This window comes from Anopheles arabiensis, chromosome 2, assembly GCF_016920715.1.
Source record: "Anopheles arabiensis isolate DONGOLA chromosome 2, AaraD3, whole genome shotgun sequence".
NCBI classification, from domain to species: Eukaryota; Metazoa; Arthropoda; class Insecta; order Diptera; family Culicidae; genus Anopheles; species Anopheles arabiensis.
The window spans coordinates 81,259,505-81,275,665 of record NC_053517.1 but is presented as its reverse complement, the minus strand read 5'-3'; the positions used below and the strand labels follow the sequence as shown (position 1 = coordinate 81,275,665).

General features: G+C 43.8%; 2 protein-coding genes across 2 annotated transcripts in view; one reads left to right on the top strand and one right to left on the bottom strand.

Annotated features, from left to right (window-relative positions):
• LOC120893340 (cold shock domain-containing protein CG9705) overlaps positions 1–16,161 on the top strand; it is a 37,428-nt gene extending 21,267 nt beyond the window's left edge. Inside the window, exons 2-3 of the mRNA XM_040295153.1 lie at positions 10,941–11,063; positions 11,162–16,161. Of these exons, the coding sequence (XP_040151087.1) occupies positions 10,941–11,063; positions 11,162–11,339 (301 nt within the window). The 3' untranslated portion in view covers positions 11,340–16,161. The remainder of the gene's footprint in view (positions 1–10,940; positions 11,064–11,161) is intronic.
• Positions 157–1,551, bottom strand: LOC120893339 (brachyurin-like). Its single transcript, XM_040295152.1, has 2 exons — positions 1,208–1,551; positions 157–1,123 (listed from the first exon to the last, which is right to left on the bottom strand). Exons 1-2 carry the CDS (start codon positions 1,457–1,459, stop codon positions 434–436), a joined length of 942 nt encoding a protein of 313 aa, XP_040151086.1. The 5' UTR covers positions 1,460–1,551; the 3' UTR covers positions 157–433.

Sequence of the window (16,161 nt, the reverse complement as noted above, 5' to 3'; positions counted from 1 at the left end):
CAAAGAGGGGTAAAGAGTCGTACATATCTTTTAGTTTTATTACATTATAGCGGCGCCTCAAAGTAAGCTGATTAGTTCAAAACTATTTGTTTGAGAATTGAGCCACGTTACGAAATCATTTCACCACATTGAAATCAAAACAACGACTCTCACAGGTGCGGTAAAGATACGACCGATCGACCAAGTCACCTTTATTCAATATCTTTCATCTCCTTGCATCCTCGTGTATCTTATCAGTGTGCGCACTGTTCTGTTGTTTATAGTCCCCTTGATCGGACCATGTGTGTATGCTTCTGTCCAGGTGTCTCCAGCTTTATTGGTGGTGTTATGATGAGCGATTTTACCGCCCATTGCTGGGTTTTGCCATGGTAACCTTTGTAACTTGGTCGACTCACGCCACGCGAACACACTCTGCTTATCCTGCGCCCGTGCTTTACAACCCAGCCTGCGTCACATCCGTATTAGCCACGATCCACTGACGGTAGAAGGTGATGCGCACAAACACTGCCGGCCAATCGCTTTCACATCCCAGCACCGAACCGAACGAGTACAGACCGACCAGCAGCGTGCTGCCACCGTCCGCCACCGTCATGGGGCCACCAACGTCTCCATCGCAAGGTGCCCTTGCTTCCATGTAGTGCAGACACATCTTCTGCCCATCGATCAGTCCTCCCCAGGCCGTAGCGAAACAGTCGGCATTGGTCATGATGGGATTGCGCACGTACCGCAGCACATCGGAGAAGGACGTGCTCGAGTCGGAAGTCCGCCCGAACCCGCTGACCGTTGCCAATGCACCGGCAAAGGTACGTCCGTCCGCGGCTGCCGGAATGCGCACCGGTTGAATACGATCGCTAAAGCTGACCGGCTCGGACAGACGAATGGCAGCGATGTTGTTGCGGAAGATTACAGCCAAAAACTCTTCGTGCAGCCGAACGTCACCGGCCGCGAAGGTGATTCTAACCTGGCCCGCTTCCGCCTCGTTCTGCAGGTTGAGCGCTCCGAGCACGACCACACCACCGGACGTATTTTCGACGCAAACGCCGGCCGTTAGCACGAAGTTGTTCGACAGCAGAACGCCACCGCACAGTGCCTGTCCGGCTTCCAGGTCCGAGAGGATGGCAACCTTGCATTGGAATAGACACAAATCCAGAGGGCTGACGGGTTAGAGTTGTTGAACACCGAGTAAACTTCTTTTTTAATACAGTACCTGGTAAGGGATCTGTCCAGCAGTTGCAATAGATCCACCAACAATGCGTGCGGAAGGCGCTTTGAAACCCTCATCAAAATGCACTTTCTTCAGCTGATCCACCCGTGCAGAAATGTGAGGAAATTCGTTCAGCGGCCTCACACGACTCCAATCGATCGTACCCTGGAAGCGGGCGCCATCCACCAGCCCAGCAGCAGCAAATAAGGCAACCGAGGCCACAAGCAGCGAAAATGTTAGACTCGAACGTGCCATCTTCACACGTTTACTACACTCGACGAACCAATGCAAACTGCAGTCGGGACTTCTGAGAGCTGCAAGGTGACCAACCAGACGGTTAGGTGCTACCCCGAACCTTCTATCATTCGTTCGACGAGTCATAAAGATTGCGTCTCGCAGCTCTCTCGGCCTACGGCTTGTCAGCGAAGCTTATCTGGATTCGCCCGGCAGTGGTCGAAAATTGGTTTTTAATCTAGGACTTAGCGCTCTTATCCATTTTGGAGCGTTGGTTGTATTTATATCGATCGGTGCGGGTAAGTCGCAAAGTAGCGAGGCTTAGCTTGAGTAAGGCAATGTAATGATTTCTAGAATCTGTTCTGCTTAAATACTTTCAATTCTGTAAGTATTTTCTTCTGCATCAGCATTTCTGATGTATTTTGCTTTTTTCAAAGATTTAGACCATCATAGAAAGTTCAGAGAGATTCAAGGAAAATCTAAGAGCTGCTTCAAAGTCTGGATCCAATTCAACGAAACCTCCAAGGCACGAATATGGAAATAGATCCTGGAACTAGATCAACTTCACTTCACAGTCATTCTTGTTCACCTAGAATTCACAGACTGCTCTAACGAAGTCGTTCAATTCAACTCAATTAATCCTTTTCAGAATATTCTTCGTTGTTCCAATAACCATAAGTCTCAAATGTACACGCCACTCAAACCCAAACCGCTCTGGAAATGCTCCTCACCTTTCTCCTGTTGCTACCTCTATGACAGTTTTTTTTGCAAAACATTATTATGGGACAAAATTGTATCCTTTCATTACCCAAACGACGCGCCGTTTTCTTGCTTCCAGTAAAGCAGCCCATTACGTACGTACGGGGGATAGGGGGCAGTTTGTTAGTTTCTTCTCCTCCTTCCTTTTCTATCATATGCTGGAGTCCGTGTGACTAAGGCTCGCTCGGATGATAACTCAGCATAAATTTGCATATTCAATAGGTCGTCGGGCGTGTTCCTGTCTGAAGTGTAATTAATTTACTCTGCCCGGTTTGCCGTTCCGAGGCGAACAGACGAGCCACGATGCGCAGCGACGGACGGAGGCTCCTTCCATTCGGTGACTTTCGGAACCCCGAGTTGGGGGTTAAAATTTCCACTAAAATAGCCTGTTAATTAGCGTTTCATTTTGTTCGTCGTTTTAACGGCTGGCAATGGCTTCTGCTGTATAAAAACCTTCGTTAGTGTGTATGGGCTTATGAAGTGTGATATATTGCTCGGTTTTTCATATTTGTGACTTTTTCCAGTGGTACCTTTTTTTGCTATTAGCCATCACACACACGCACGTGCTGGATGTTTTGAATAAGCTTGGCATGGAAAAATAAAACCCAAGAAGCCACCCTGCATTGGAAAGAGAGCGTGCTGCAGGTCGTCCTGCGGGAGATAAGGCTGCAATGCAGGGTTTATTATTCATGATTTTGACCGGCTTGCTTGCATCGCATGGAGTTCACCTTATCCTCCCTCCCAGGGGCAGCTGTGTCCAGCGTAGCCGTTTTGTATTCACACTTGACCGACCCGACCTGACGTGCTTGCTGCAAAATGCAAAACGGGTGCACTCAAGAATGTTTCTGGCATGATGTTGTGCGGAACCGGTGTGCAACTGTCACGGCGTGCGCCACGCTCGTAGCGTCTCTCTCGGAAGTGTCAAGCAAAGAAGACGTCTTACCATACTCAGAATAGCTCCTCGCAATTGTGACGTGAAAAGCTGGTCAGCATAATGTTCTGCAATAGCGCAGAAACATCGACAAATTGCTACGCTGCTGCAAAGAGTGAGCGTAGGCCGCAAATGGAGAGGAATGAATGATCTGTATGGGAAATATCGATTTGAGTATTCAAAACCACCTCTTTTCTATCGAAAGTAAGGAGTGAGGGACAGAACGGCCGCTTATTGTCCTCTCTAAACATTGGAACGTGCTCTAATCCTTGGGCTCTCGGGCATACTTGAGTGGATGTTGATGTCTAGAGCAGCGGAGAAAAGGTCTTAAAACTTTATAAATAGTAATCAATCATGCTTCATGTTGTGGGTCGGTCTGTGCACATTATGGCAAGTGATTGTTTGCAGCTTGGTGAAGTACTTTTGTTTGTATACGAACATGAGAGGCTGTCTATCAACGAGTTTTTATTCTTCTGAATAATAAGTCTTTTGTTTCCAATAGCCTTAAGGTGTTGTTATTTAGAGTTATAAACTATATTGTTTTTTTTAAGAAGATCTCAATAGAAATTGTACCTCGTTTGGAAGCCTGAAGTTTCTCCAAAACTGTCATGAAATTAAAAGAAATGCTCGAAGTTTATATCAATTTTTGATGTTCTTATCCTTTAGAGAGTACTCATAACATCACTATAAAAAATCTACAAGCGTTCTGCATGGCACGTTGGCAGAACTTGTGAGGCACGAGTGACCTCGGGAGGTTTCAGGATTTGATGTTTTCTCGCATTTTCTTGATGCCTTAGTTCCATAACATCCTTTGAGTTTGTGGATTCATTCGAATGAGGCCTAGACTTATACAAGTCTAATCATTTCGCTTTGGATTGTATAGGCGAGTTCAACTCCAGGGATGTGACTGTAGATTTGGATGTAACGAATAATCTATTATATTGCTTGAGATACGAGGTTCGCACGACTCGCTTTCATGGATGCGGTCGAAAAACTGGAAAAATGTTCCGATAAACTCTGATTCAGAGTTTATTCGCGGGATCAAACTGGGATTTCTTGGACATTGCTCAGTACTTGGGCATTACTATGTCCTCTCAATATGATATCGCCGATCCATTTAAGTTATTCAATGACTTATTCTTTAGAAGCATGTCGCTTGTATCGATTTGTGTGTGCACATTATTATTTCTAAGTTGACCGTTGCCTGATTTGGAACAGAAATCATGTATCCTGTTGTTTATCCATGCGCTAAATTTTATACTTTTGCTAAAAATAAATGCAATGTGTATGGTTCTTTACTCGATATTGATAGAAAATCCTAACAATAACGAGAATCTTGGAATGGAAACAGGAACGATATAGACTCACGTTACGTTATTTGGACCATTGGATATGGAAAGAAAATTTTACTGGCTGCCACTAGGCCATAGGACCATTTAACTGAACCATCTAACTGAAGAATCTAATGATACAGATCTACGTCATGAAAATATGCCCACTTGCTACGGACTCGATCAATCCGAATCGTCTGAGAAGGCCCCACTATGCAATGAGAATCCATAATGAATAAGCATTGTAGTGCCATGAAATTAATATTTATTAATCTATTTTTTATCACACCGTTCCTTTTGCATTACAAAAAAATAACAACATTTACTAATATTTATGGCACGCTTCTAAAGCTATTCAAAGAATGCTCTTATAAGATGTCACACCTTCGAAGGCGAAGGTGTTACAAAAAAGGGGTTTGCGAGACTGTCAGTCTACTTTACGGCATGCAACAAATCTCTGACATTCTGTGCACTCGCTTTCCATTCTTTGATAGCGCAATAGCACACCAGCGGGGTGGAAAAATGCAACAACTTTTTTTGTTGTTTTATTGCCCGCTTTTCTGTTTACACACTGAAAACGATGAAAAATGTGTCGCTCCATACAGCTGCTGCTACTGCTGGTGGTATGGTGAGCACAGCTTCAAACAAGACAAGAAGGTTTCATCCTTCAGGAATTCCATTCGTGTTCAACCTGCATCGTTGGAGCATGGAAAAAAGGTTTCCTACCAAAGGATACTTTCAACCGTGGAGACTCGATTTCTCGAGCCCTTCTCTTTTTTCCATGTTTTCCTTTCCACCACCAGCTCCTTTATCTGTAGCCTGGCAAAGAGTCAATGATCCTAGCAGCAGCAGCAACAGCAGCAGCTCCAACACTGTGTTGCCCGTGTTGATGGTTGTTCGGGTCACGATGCTCTACCACACCAGACAAAAACAGGGGAGGGTGGTGGTGGGTTGCCTTTAATAGCATTGGATGGAAAGTGTTTACGAACGATCGTTTAAAATGGAATTCTTTTAACACCGGGGCACGAAAGGAAGAAAAAAAAAGGAACGACATATTGAGTAATGGTGTGAGACTTTGTTATCCGTTTAACACACCGTTCAGGTATAGTCGGCCACGATGGGAAAGGTGGTGCTGACTGGTGCTAATCAGGTGTGTAGCGTAGATGAAAGTAGCCTTTGTCTGTTTTCGCCGCTGTCGACAACAGTCCTATCAATTGTTGTGCGCGAATTGTAAAGTGAGGAGTTTGTTACGTGAAGTGCGCTCTGTTTGGGGAGGTGAAAAGTAAATTGAAAAAGGCATCAGTTGAAGAGAGGGAGTGTGTGTGCATCGTTGTTCCATTCATTAGCCGCTACTCTTTGGAGAATTTTTAATTCCCTTCACCCATTTTGTAGCATAGAAATAGGCAAAAAGGAAGTAGCACATAGCGCCTCCCCTGCATGTCATCCACCATCTGTGCAAGCAGAAAGCCCGGGAAAGCACTTGCCCGCGCAACGACGGTTTCGTTTGGCCAGTGTGCGGAACTGTAGCACAACTAGAAGCAAACAAGACCGTAAAGCACAATGGTCGGATGCACCTGGGGTTGGAGATGACTGGGGGTTTTCTCATGCATCATTCATGAGAAGACTGTGTCAGAAAGTCACTCAGCTTGAAGGATGAATTTTTCGTGTGCCCAACCCTCGGTACATGTGTGCATTGGACGAGGGAAAAGTCGCACTGCTGCTAGATGGATGGTGGAGAGATTTGCACTTCGCTAAGCCGCCGGTGTCTTGGTGTGGTGGTGTGTGGATCCTCCCTTTCTCTTAAGCTTGTACTGGAAATCCTTTTCACTTATGGAATGACACTTCCGTTCTGTTTCGCTTTCCTAATCCTTTACTTTAGCTGCCTGTTTTGCTGTTAGTTTGTAACATTTTGCCGCTTACACGAGCTTTTGCTTCGTTGTAGCGTAATAGGAACACTAGCTGCTGCTTGACACACACCCGCTGTGGAGCAATGAAAATAGATCGCGTGAGGGCAAACGTTATTTGCAGTGTTATTCAAGTCATGCTCGACTGTGCCCGTCGTTATTCACCGCCTGCAAGATGTTTTTCAACAACTTTCAAATGTTGTATTTGCATCGCGATAATTTGACAGTTCTTTCACATGATTTTCAATAAGGCTCTGGACAACGTTGTACAGTTCTTTGTGATGTGTTGAAAATCAAGTTGATGCATTGAAATTTTATTGAGATGCAATTACAATCAGCCACTTTCCCAAACTCTATCGAATTCGGGAACGTTTGTCAAAATGACATAAAATGATGGATTCGTTGGATTTTTTTTTTGAATATTTTGCGCTACGATATGGTACAACTTAGCAAGATACTCATGAAATAAATTAAAGCAACCGTTGTATCTAGGCAACGTAAACTATCGTTCCTCGTCGATCGAGTTTGGGAAAGTGGCTGAATGTCTGACAGCTATTGGTAAACTAGCTAGGCAGTGTTTTATATAGAGTTGGACAGTTGGCAATTGAAATCATCTATTCTAATAATGGGGCCCTTCACGATTCTAGTTAGTTTTTTGTATGGAGTTTGACAGTTGGAGGCTGAAATCATGTAAACACTCCATACAAAACCACACAAAAAACTAGCCTGCAATTTTCAGTCTAGATTATTCTAGCCTCAAAGCTAGAATTAGATTCGAGTACCTGCTCGAAAACACGGTGTTGTTTACATTTACCCCAAGGTGCATTAAAAATATCACGTGGTGGAATCTAGAATCAAAGTGTATCTAGTCCAGGTGGTCTCATCCCAAGTGACATTTGCTCGAATTTGTTTTCCCATATCTAGTCGATTAGTACTCGATACGCCTGAAATTGTGGATTTGTGTGTGATCAAGTGTGTTGAAAGCGCTAAGATTTTGTGAGTTCGTAAATTAGACTTTCTTCTATCGATTGACGATGGCATCGAGCTCATTTTACATTCGTAGTTTTAATTTTTTATGAAAAACAAAAACGAATTTTGTGTGACGTTATTTTATAAAAAAATATATATTATTTAATTATAAAATGGCTACATGACCAACTATAACGATAGGAAACATCATATCCGAGCGAATCTAGAAGAAAACAACGAAAAAGCCGCATCACAGTTGATTTTAAAGGCCTTCTGAATTCCCTTAAATTAGTGCAGTTTAAGGGAAGTTTAAGGCTCCAGTTTAAGGGAATTTGCTCGAATTCCCGATTATTCGTGCTCGAAAATGTCAATTGGGATAGCATGTTTTCCGAACCAAATTTGAATATCACTTTTTGACAGGATGGGTGAAAACTTTTGCTCCAACGAGCTTTCTGGAGGCTTGACGAATACTCAAAACACTCTTACAATCTTCATTCAGAAACAGAAGCGATAAAAATCAGCCTTCTAAGTTCATACACCTTGGGACAAGCTCATCTGTATATTATATCCACTTTGATAGCTGCTCGAAAACTGCTATACAATGAAAACAGCTGACAGGCTGAAATTTCAGCCTACGAACTTAAAACGGAAAGGACCCCAATGTTCCAAGAATAGGCTGAAACGTCAATGTTCTAGCTAAAAATATAGAAGGGGCGTAGAACGAAAAGTGACTCGGAAAACCCTGTATTTGAAGTTTTTTTTTATGAATTATTTTTCAATGTCTATTATCATCATCTTTAACACAATTTTTAACATCTCACAAAACGCTGTCAAACTGAATCCAAACCATGAAATTACTAATTATTAATTATCAATTATTGTGATGCAAATACAACATTTTGCGACCTCTGAATAATGCATTGCACATTGGAATCCGACTCGGAAAATCCCTGTAATTCTCTGTTCACAATCCTAAATTGACCCTGAAACCCCTGGATTGCCGGAAAATATATTCTAGCTTAATTTAAAATTAGCGCCAACAACAAATGATGAATAATTGACGAAAATATTCCTCATTTCTTTCGACCACAAAATTATTCCATTCGTTCCAAATTTCCGCTTATCACCTGCATACGTCAATTTGCTAGCAAACGCCTCTGCTTAATGCTGTACTGCTAATGGCAAATTATGGTAACGTAATCATCGCCCTGCCATCAACGGGCTGATTGATGAGCGCCCGAGCACTAACGAACGCGCCTAAAAGTTTCACCTGCTGCTGGCCGCGTGGGTGTAGTGTGTTTGCGGTGCCATAAATCTGACTTTCCCCGTGAACGATGCACAGATAACGCAATTAGCGAAAACAGTGTGTTTATGACAAATGCCGTATCCTGCCAACTCACCACTGGGTGGATAGGAAATGGAAAACAAAATGTCATCGCAATTTCCATAAAAGCGTACTAGACACCCACACACGCGCGGCACTGTCTTCATGAACTCCAGGGTTAGCTGTTAATGATGACGTTCTTAGGTTTGGCAATCGCCTTCATCATACTAAACGGGAGAAAGGGTGTAAAATTGTGTATCCAACTTCGAGGTAATGATTGGTTCCTGTGTAATTGAGATTTTCGCGAAGTTCTTCTTCCACTACTACAAACTTCTAATGTATCGGTATCGTTCGTACTTGCACGAAGCTTCAATGTTAAAAGCACGTGATCAACGGCTCAGAGCATCTACTACGGCACCATCCTGCCGCTCGTTTCGGGCCCCCAAAAGGGCATACTAATTAGACTGACAAAGTTTGCTCGCTATCAGATGTTTACTGTTACAGCTCTCCCCTATGTTTCATAAAGACAAACAAGCATGTGCTTCTTCCTTCATGGAATACGCCGTCGTGCTTTGCACCAATCGTGCTCTGCTCTTTGGATGCCGCTGCATAAGATGTATCAATTTCTTGCACAGCACACGCACACCACGGGGAAGATATTTTTATCTCCACCCAAGGTATGGTTCTGTTATACACGTTTCGTGCCTTTTGCACCGTTCCTACGGAGAATCAATTTCATTGGCTTCTTTTTGCGCCTGATCGGAGTTGGAATTCTAGCGAAACCGTTTTCAGCAACATTGTGTGAGTTTTTTCCGCTAGCTGATCTTCCTATGCCATTGGTGTTGAACAATTCATGTACTGTGGCATTTGATATCTCTTATTTAATATCTCAACTGTTGGAAATTGAGGGTATTGAGAAGGGGAGTTGTCGCTTTAAAATCGGGTGAAATCGATTAAAACCATGTTGTAGGCTCGCATCATTCGAACCAGCTGAATGGTGTAGTGTGAGACACTCTCGACAAACATACCGCAGGTTGTGGTTCAAGCCTCTCAACTCCACACACAGAGTAGTAAGTGCGCTGCGGTTTGGAGCGCTAAGACATTTTAATTAGAAACGCGCAATGCTCTCAGCTATTTAATTACAACCTCTGCCTCTTTAAACTCCATTAAAGAGATGGCTCTGATTGCAGAAAATTTGTCACATCTATCTTCAACATCTGTGCGGAAAGGACTCTTGAAGATGGAAATATTGTTGTGTGTGCGTGTCGCCGTGTGCGCGCATTATCACGCTGAAAGGAAGGCGTAAAAAGTAATTATTGCATGCGCACATACAACCATCCTTTTTAGCCTTTTCGCGCGAACCAGATTGCCAAGATTGCTGCTCGCTCAAACTCCTCCACTCTGTTGTGTGTCTTTGTTGGCACTCCCACACGACGATGCACCGCGTTGTGACGCGTTGTGTTGTGATGGCAGAATTGAAACTTTATCTTGCTTTGCTTCCCTGAACGCAGAAGAAAGTTAAACCAACTCTACACTCAAGCAACGTAAATGGAGCCAGCCAGAACGAGGAATACCGAGGGGGCGGCCGATGGCTGAAACCTTTTACTCTCTCCCATGCATCATACATCAAGCTTCAACCAGAACCTGGAAAAGACAACCCCAAATGTGGTGGTGGCGTTTGATTTGCCCCCTTTTTGTGTGTCTTCCAGTCCAATCAGACCTTTACCCAAGAATTGAAGTGCAGTTTCTCTTAGCGAAAAGCTTTTCCCCTTTCCCCAACCCAATCCTAACAAAGTTTCGCCTCCTAATGTTTGGAAAAGCTTTTGCGCATTTCGTTGTAAGTGTGTGTGTGTGTGAAGTATCGTGTATGTAAATGTCCCCGTTCGGTTCTAGTGAACCGAGGGAGTGTGTCTATTTGCTGTTGCACCATCTTGTTGTAGAAGCATTCACCTCACCCCTCACACCAAATGGAAACGAAAATTCGTCCTAAAAGGGAATTCATCCGATCTTAGTAGCCGGTTGAGCTAATGTTATGTTATCATTCCCCCCTTGTGTCAATATTGAACCCGGTCCGACACACCTGAACCCGTGCAAACGGCCAACTATGTTTGAATAAGTGTTACCTTTTCTTTTATTTCTACGGTACCTGTCCCGAGGTGTCCGTGTATTTGCTCCCAGTACCTCTCTAGCCTCAAATGAAATGTCCACAGAGCAACAGAGAACACTCAGTTTGATTGGTTTCTTTTTTCTCTCTGTTTTCCCTTCCATTTCCATTTTACAACAGCTCCGATCGTGCCATGCGTAACCCGATCGAGGAGGGCAAGGTGAAGTCGTTCAGCAGAAGCAAAGGTCACGGGTTTATCACACCGAATGCCGGCGGTGACGACATCTTCGTACACATTTCCGAGTAAGTATACCGAGACCTGTACCGTTTTATTGTTTTTTCTTTAACAAACAAAGTCCTGCTCTACAATAATCCTTCTGTTTCTGTTTCCATTGCGACAGCATCGAGGGCGAGTACGTGCCGTTGCCCGGTGACGAGGTGAGCTATCGGCTCTGCTCCATCCCGCCGAAGTACGAGAAGGTGCAGGCGATCCATGTGCAGATAACGCACCTGACGCCGGAAAAGCATTCGCGCTGGGAAACGTGCATGAGCCACGACGACGGCCATCGGCTGCATTAGGGCAGGTGGAACGAGCCGGTGCCGGATCAGCTACTACCCCACCACCATCACCACCACCAGCATCACCAGCAGCAGCAGCACCAGTTGGTAGGGAAAGCAGGAGGAGGAGGAGGTGGTGGTGGTGGTGATGGTGGCAAGCATGATTCACGCCGGTGGCCCGATATATCGTTCGATTTTGCACTGGATGATGAATAGTGGCGCGACGGTCGACGCGAGAGAGAGAGGGACAAGCAGAAGAGAAGAAGCGTAAGATGATCCTCGTGGTGTGCAGTAAACAAAAACACGCAGACACAGACACACATAGTGTAGGGCAGTTTATTATAACCGTGTTGACAGGCTGCGTCCGTTCAGTATTTTCGTTCATTAGTTAGAGGGCGATGGAGGCGCCTGGTTGTCCAGCGAATTGTTCTGCTTAGTTTCATCGGCAGCGGCGGCGGCGGCGCGTTTAATAGGTGTTGTTGTGCTGCCCTAAATTGCACAACAGAACATAAATAATCGATTCGGTTTTATTGGTTAAAATGTTGCGCCCCTTACCTAGGGATAATAGAGGGTGTCTTGTGGTGGCAGCGTCTGCGACTTACCAGATTATCATGGAAAGAGAAACATCTATTCAATATCATGGAAAGAGAAACATCTATTCAATAATTTGGCACGTGTTGTGGTACCGTAAACACACACAACCACAGAGAACGAACGAACACACAGGAAGGATTTTAATTAATAAGTGCAAACACCGTTGGCCCATAAATGCCAGCATCATACGACGGGGGGGCATCACACTGAACAAGCGACAGTAGAGCCGTGCTGAATGGAGCGAACAAAAAAGTTAGGAGAGCGGATTAGCCGCAGGATAAACCGTTGCAGCAGCAACAGCAGCTTTTCGCGTGTGTGTGCAAGACAAGAGAAGAAAAAATATATCACAAAATGACCTGCAACCCACACACCCAGATGCGTCGCGTCTATGCTCCAGTTTGTCCACCATCTCGCAGGACAAAGGATCGTTGGAAGGGGGCAAACAAAAGCGCGCGACCGTGCACAATATATACAATGCTCGCAAGCGATTCTTCTTACTCACTAATTGCTCTCGCTTTACCTTTTCTTTCTCCTGCAGCCCAATACACAATCACACACACACAGACACATACTCTTTTTTGTTTGGTTAGTGCTGAGCAAGCAAAAAGGATGATTAAAAACGAAAGAAAAGCGAAAAAAATGATATAATTCAGGTCGCCGTCGTCGTCGTCGCTTAGGGACAGCAGAAAGAAGAAAACGAAAGAATAAAAAAAAAGTATGATGGCCGATTAGAGAAGTAAGCTTTTCCTTCAGGGCCGAAACACGACGATCCGGATGAATGGCGCTGCGTGAGAGGATTTATGGAAGAAAAAAAGGCAAGTTCGTTTAGTTCGCAAGTTGCTGCTTTGTTTGGTGCGAGCTAGCAGACACAGATACGGGGCGGGGGCAGCGAATGTAGCGAAAGACATCTCTGCGAACCTATTGTACAACGAAAAATTAGACCGGAAGGGAACGCACATACGGTGGGGAGCGAGAAAATGCGGGTTAGATCTTGCACACTCCCTCCCTCCCCATCGGTGTGATAATGATAATTGACATTAATTCAATTGCAATCAGGCTTTATCGTTTCCTTTTTCCTGTTTTGGTGATAAACAGGCGCTCGCTTCATTGTGGGCGCAAACTGCTGAAAATGCGTCCCCGCAACTCACACACAAACGCAAAGAAGTCCAAACGCGCACGCACGACAGAATGTTGGAAAAATTCAAATATTCCGCTCATGGAACAATGCAGGTCAGAGAAAAGCTACTAAGCACGGTAAATATACATACACATATATACATAGAGCCATCCAGCAAAAGCGATAGACAGTGAAGGGAAGTACATTTACTAACAAACAAAAAAACAAGGTAAAATAGAAGAAAATGGGGGAGGGCACAGTTTTGTAAGAATTTATACACCGCAACACGTTAAAGCAAATCTAATAACGCTAGCGATTTAATGAACGGCAAAGCATATTTCAGGCAGCGGCAAAGTGTATTGGTGAATAGTGTGTGTGTGCCTATGTATGTACATCTTTTTTGGAGTAATTTTTGGGCGTCCGGTTGGGTGTCCAGGAGCATATATACGATGAACACGGCGACGCGCAGCAAAGCGAAAACTGCGCCTAAATGTAGGCAAAGCGCTTTAGACGCAAAAGTTTATCCTTTGCGTTTGGGCGATACACGCAAAACACAACACCCCGCAACAGAGGATGAATAGTCGTTTTTGATGGTTGGATAATATTAAACGTTAAGCGCAAACTGCACCAACTGCACAGTAAGAGCAAAAAAAGCAACGTATTTTGTAATGAAAAAAAAACGAGGAAACTGCGCTTGTATTGTGTACGTGTATAATGTTCAGGAATAATTGTTGAAATACATTCACCATAATGCAGATTAAACACCACCTTTCCCTGGAGCAACTGTATGCTTTACCACCACCATCAGCCCATCCCCGTGCACTGTCCAGCGCGAGCTGTTTTGTGTAATGGGGTCAGATTTGTAGGGGGGGTTTGTAGGGTAGGGTGGTAGTTTGAAGCTCACTTAGCAAACAAACACACCGGGAGAGGGAGATGTATCCTTTTTCCGCGAAGTAGGGTTTTGCGAGCTTTAGTAGGGTTCTGCGAGGGCATACGAAGCGCAGCGAGCGAAGAAGGGAAGAAAGAGTTTTAAGTTTTACCACAAATAATCCACACAAAAGCTTCTGCATAATCACCGCGCCACCGGTTCCAAGTACAACACGGTTACTCGGGGTTCTCTTACTCACTTTCTCTCTCACTCTCCCGCTTTGCCAGTTAGATGATCGGATTATCCGCGGATGATTGGTAATGCAAAGAAGCTTTCGTTGCGCGGCACACAAATTGAAGGGTCAGACCAGGAGCAAAAACAAAGCAAAAAAAAAAAACAGGGCATAATAATCCTACTCAATTCCATCACATCCTTAAGGGCCGGCTGGATCTTACCTCACACAACCGTCCCTACCGACTCGGTGATTACCAAACCGAGATTAAATGTGGCTGAGAAGGGCTTTAACAAGCTAGGATTTTGCATAGATTCGGGCAATTAAAATCGCACCAATGATCGTGAATAATTGAGAAGAAGAAATACAGTAAGCTTACTTACACCTATTTACCCTCACAAATTAAAGCAAAAAAGGAACCACCAAACTGCCCATGTAAAACGACACGCCTCCATGGATCCGTAATGTTTTGCTGTGCTTGGGGCAAAGAACCTACACCAAATATGGGTTGGATCGGCGTTTTTTTAATGAAATCCACAGCACACTTTGCCTCATAGCAACGGGGGCCATCCCCCATCCAGCCTTCCGCATATATTGATGGTCAGTGTCAAAAGAGTCTTAACTTAAAGAAGAACAAAAACACCCTCCAGTTGCATTACTCAAAACCCTAGTGGACCAAACAAAAACAACACCCAAAAGAAAACAAAATAACGATAAACATAAGAATGTAAGTACCCAAAAGGCCGACAAATATCCTCAAAATATCTAAACACACAGCCACACAGTGGAAAAGTTGAAGAGCGTTGAAATTTGGTCGAAAATTTTCCACTTCTATTTTCTTACCTTTTTTCCTTCCAATTTGTGTTGGTGTGTTTGCCTGCCCGTGACGTGCTTTATTTGATGAAAAAGGACCAATTTTAATTGCGTTAAGGTGTGTGTGTGTGTGTGAAGTAAGGGAAAGATAAATACGGTAAATCCTATCCATACTGTTCTCCTATAAGGCGGGATGAAAGAAAGGGGCAGACGTTTCGATGAACTTTACGTGCGTGCCAGGCCAGGAACTCGATTAAAGGTAACGAAATTTCGTCCACGTGCGTTCCTTTTCTTTTCGGTTCACTTGTAGAGAAACATAATAAAAAAAAACGCGACAAGAGAACAACGAATCGGGGCGGTGTAGTAGAATCGGTAAACGAAAATGAAATAATTTTATAATCCTTTCGGGACCGTCCGTGTGAGCAGCTCACTTTCACACACAGCCGCCAACAGCAAGCGCACGTCTGCCAGGCCTTTTGTTTCTTTATCTCCTTTATCCTCCACGGAGTGGAGTGCAAAATACGGGAAAATCGTGCACAAAATGTTATATCCTGGTAATTACGTTTGTTGCTGTAAAAGTGAATCGATTTTGCTCTTTTTTGTTGTTGTACCGCCACAATGCAATGGTTATGTGAAATGGAAGAATTGAAAATTGGAAGCATTTCTTTCTTTTCTTTTTTATTGTTTATTTGCAAACAGAAATTACAAAAAAAGCTATTGCACTTAAATATTGATTGATCATATTAAATCCTTAAAAATGATGCATGAAATGCAAAACAAGCACAAGTGATGGGAAAAGTGATTTGCAAACAAAGGAAAATTGGATAAAACAGAAAACAAAAGTGGTAAAAGTGAGAGAACAAAAACACCCCCGAAATCAATGTAATGTTTGCTGTTTAGTAGTGAGTGTGTGTATGTTGGTGTCTGTTTGCATTTGATGTGTATGTGAATGTTATGAACGAAAGGCGTGCAAAAAGAATATAAGAATTTGAAAGGAAAAACGAAATTGTTAATACAGCGGAAAGATGAATTGTTCCGGCTGCGGTGGGGGCGGGGTAGGGTAGAGTATAAAAGATAAAGGAATAAATTCGCCACACTCGGCTACACGGGCAGAACACACGAAACAGCAACAAGCAACAAGGGTAGGTAGGTGTGGTGTGGACGAAATACTCACTTATTATGCAAATATATAAATATATGGGGTTTCAATAAAAAAAAA

Bases quoted from the DNA above. Each gene is read 5' to 3' on its own strand.
- LOC120893339 (XM_040295152.1), bottom strand. From the start codon at position 1,459: ATGGCACGTTCGAGTCTAACATTTTCGCTGCTTGTGGCCTCGGTTGCC. The intron at 1,124-1,207 runs GTACTGTATTAA...TTCCAATGCAAG, and splicing joins CTGGACAGATCCCTTACCAG to GTTGCCATCCTCTCGGACCT.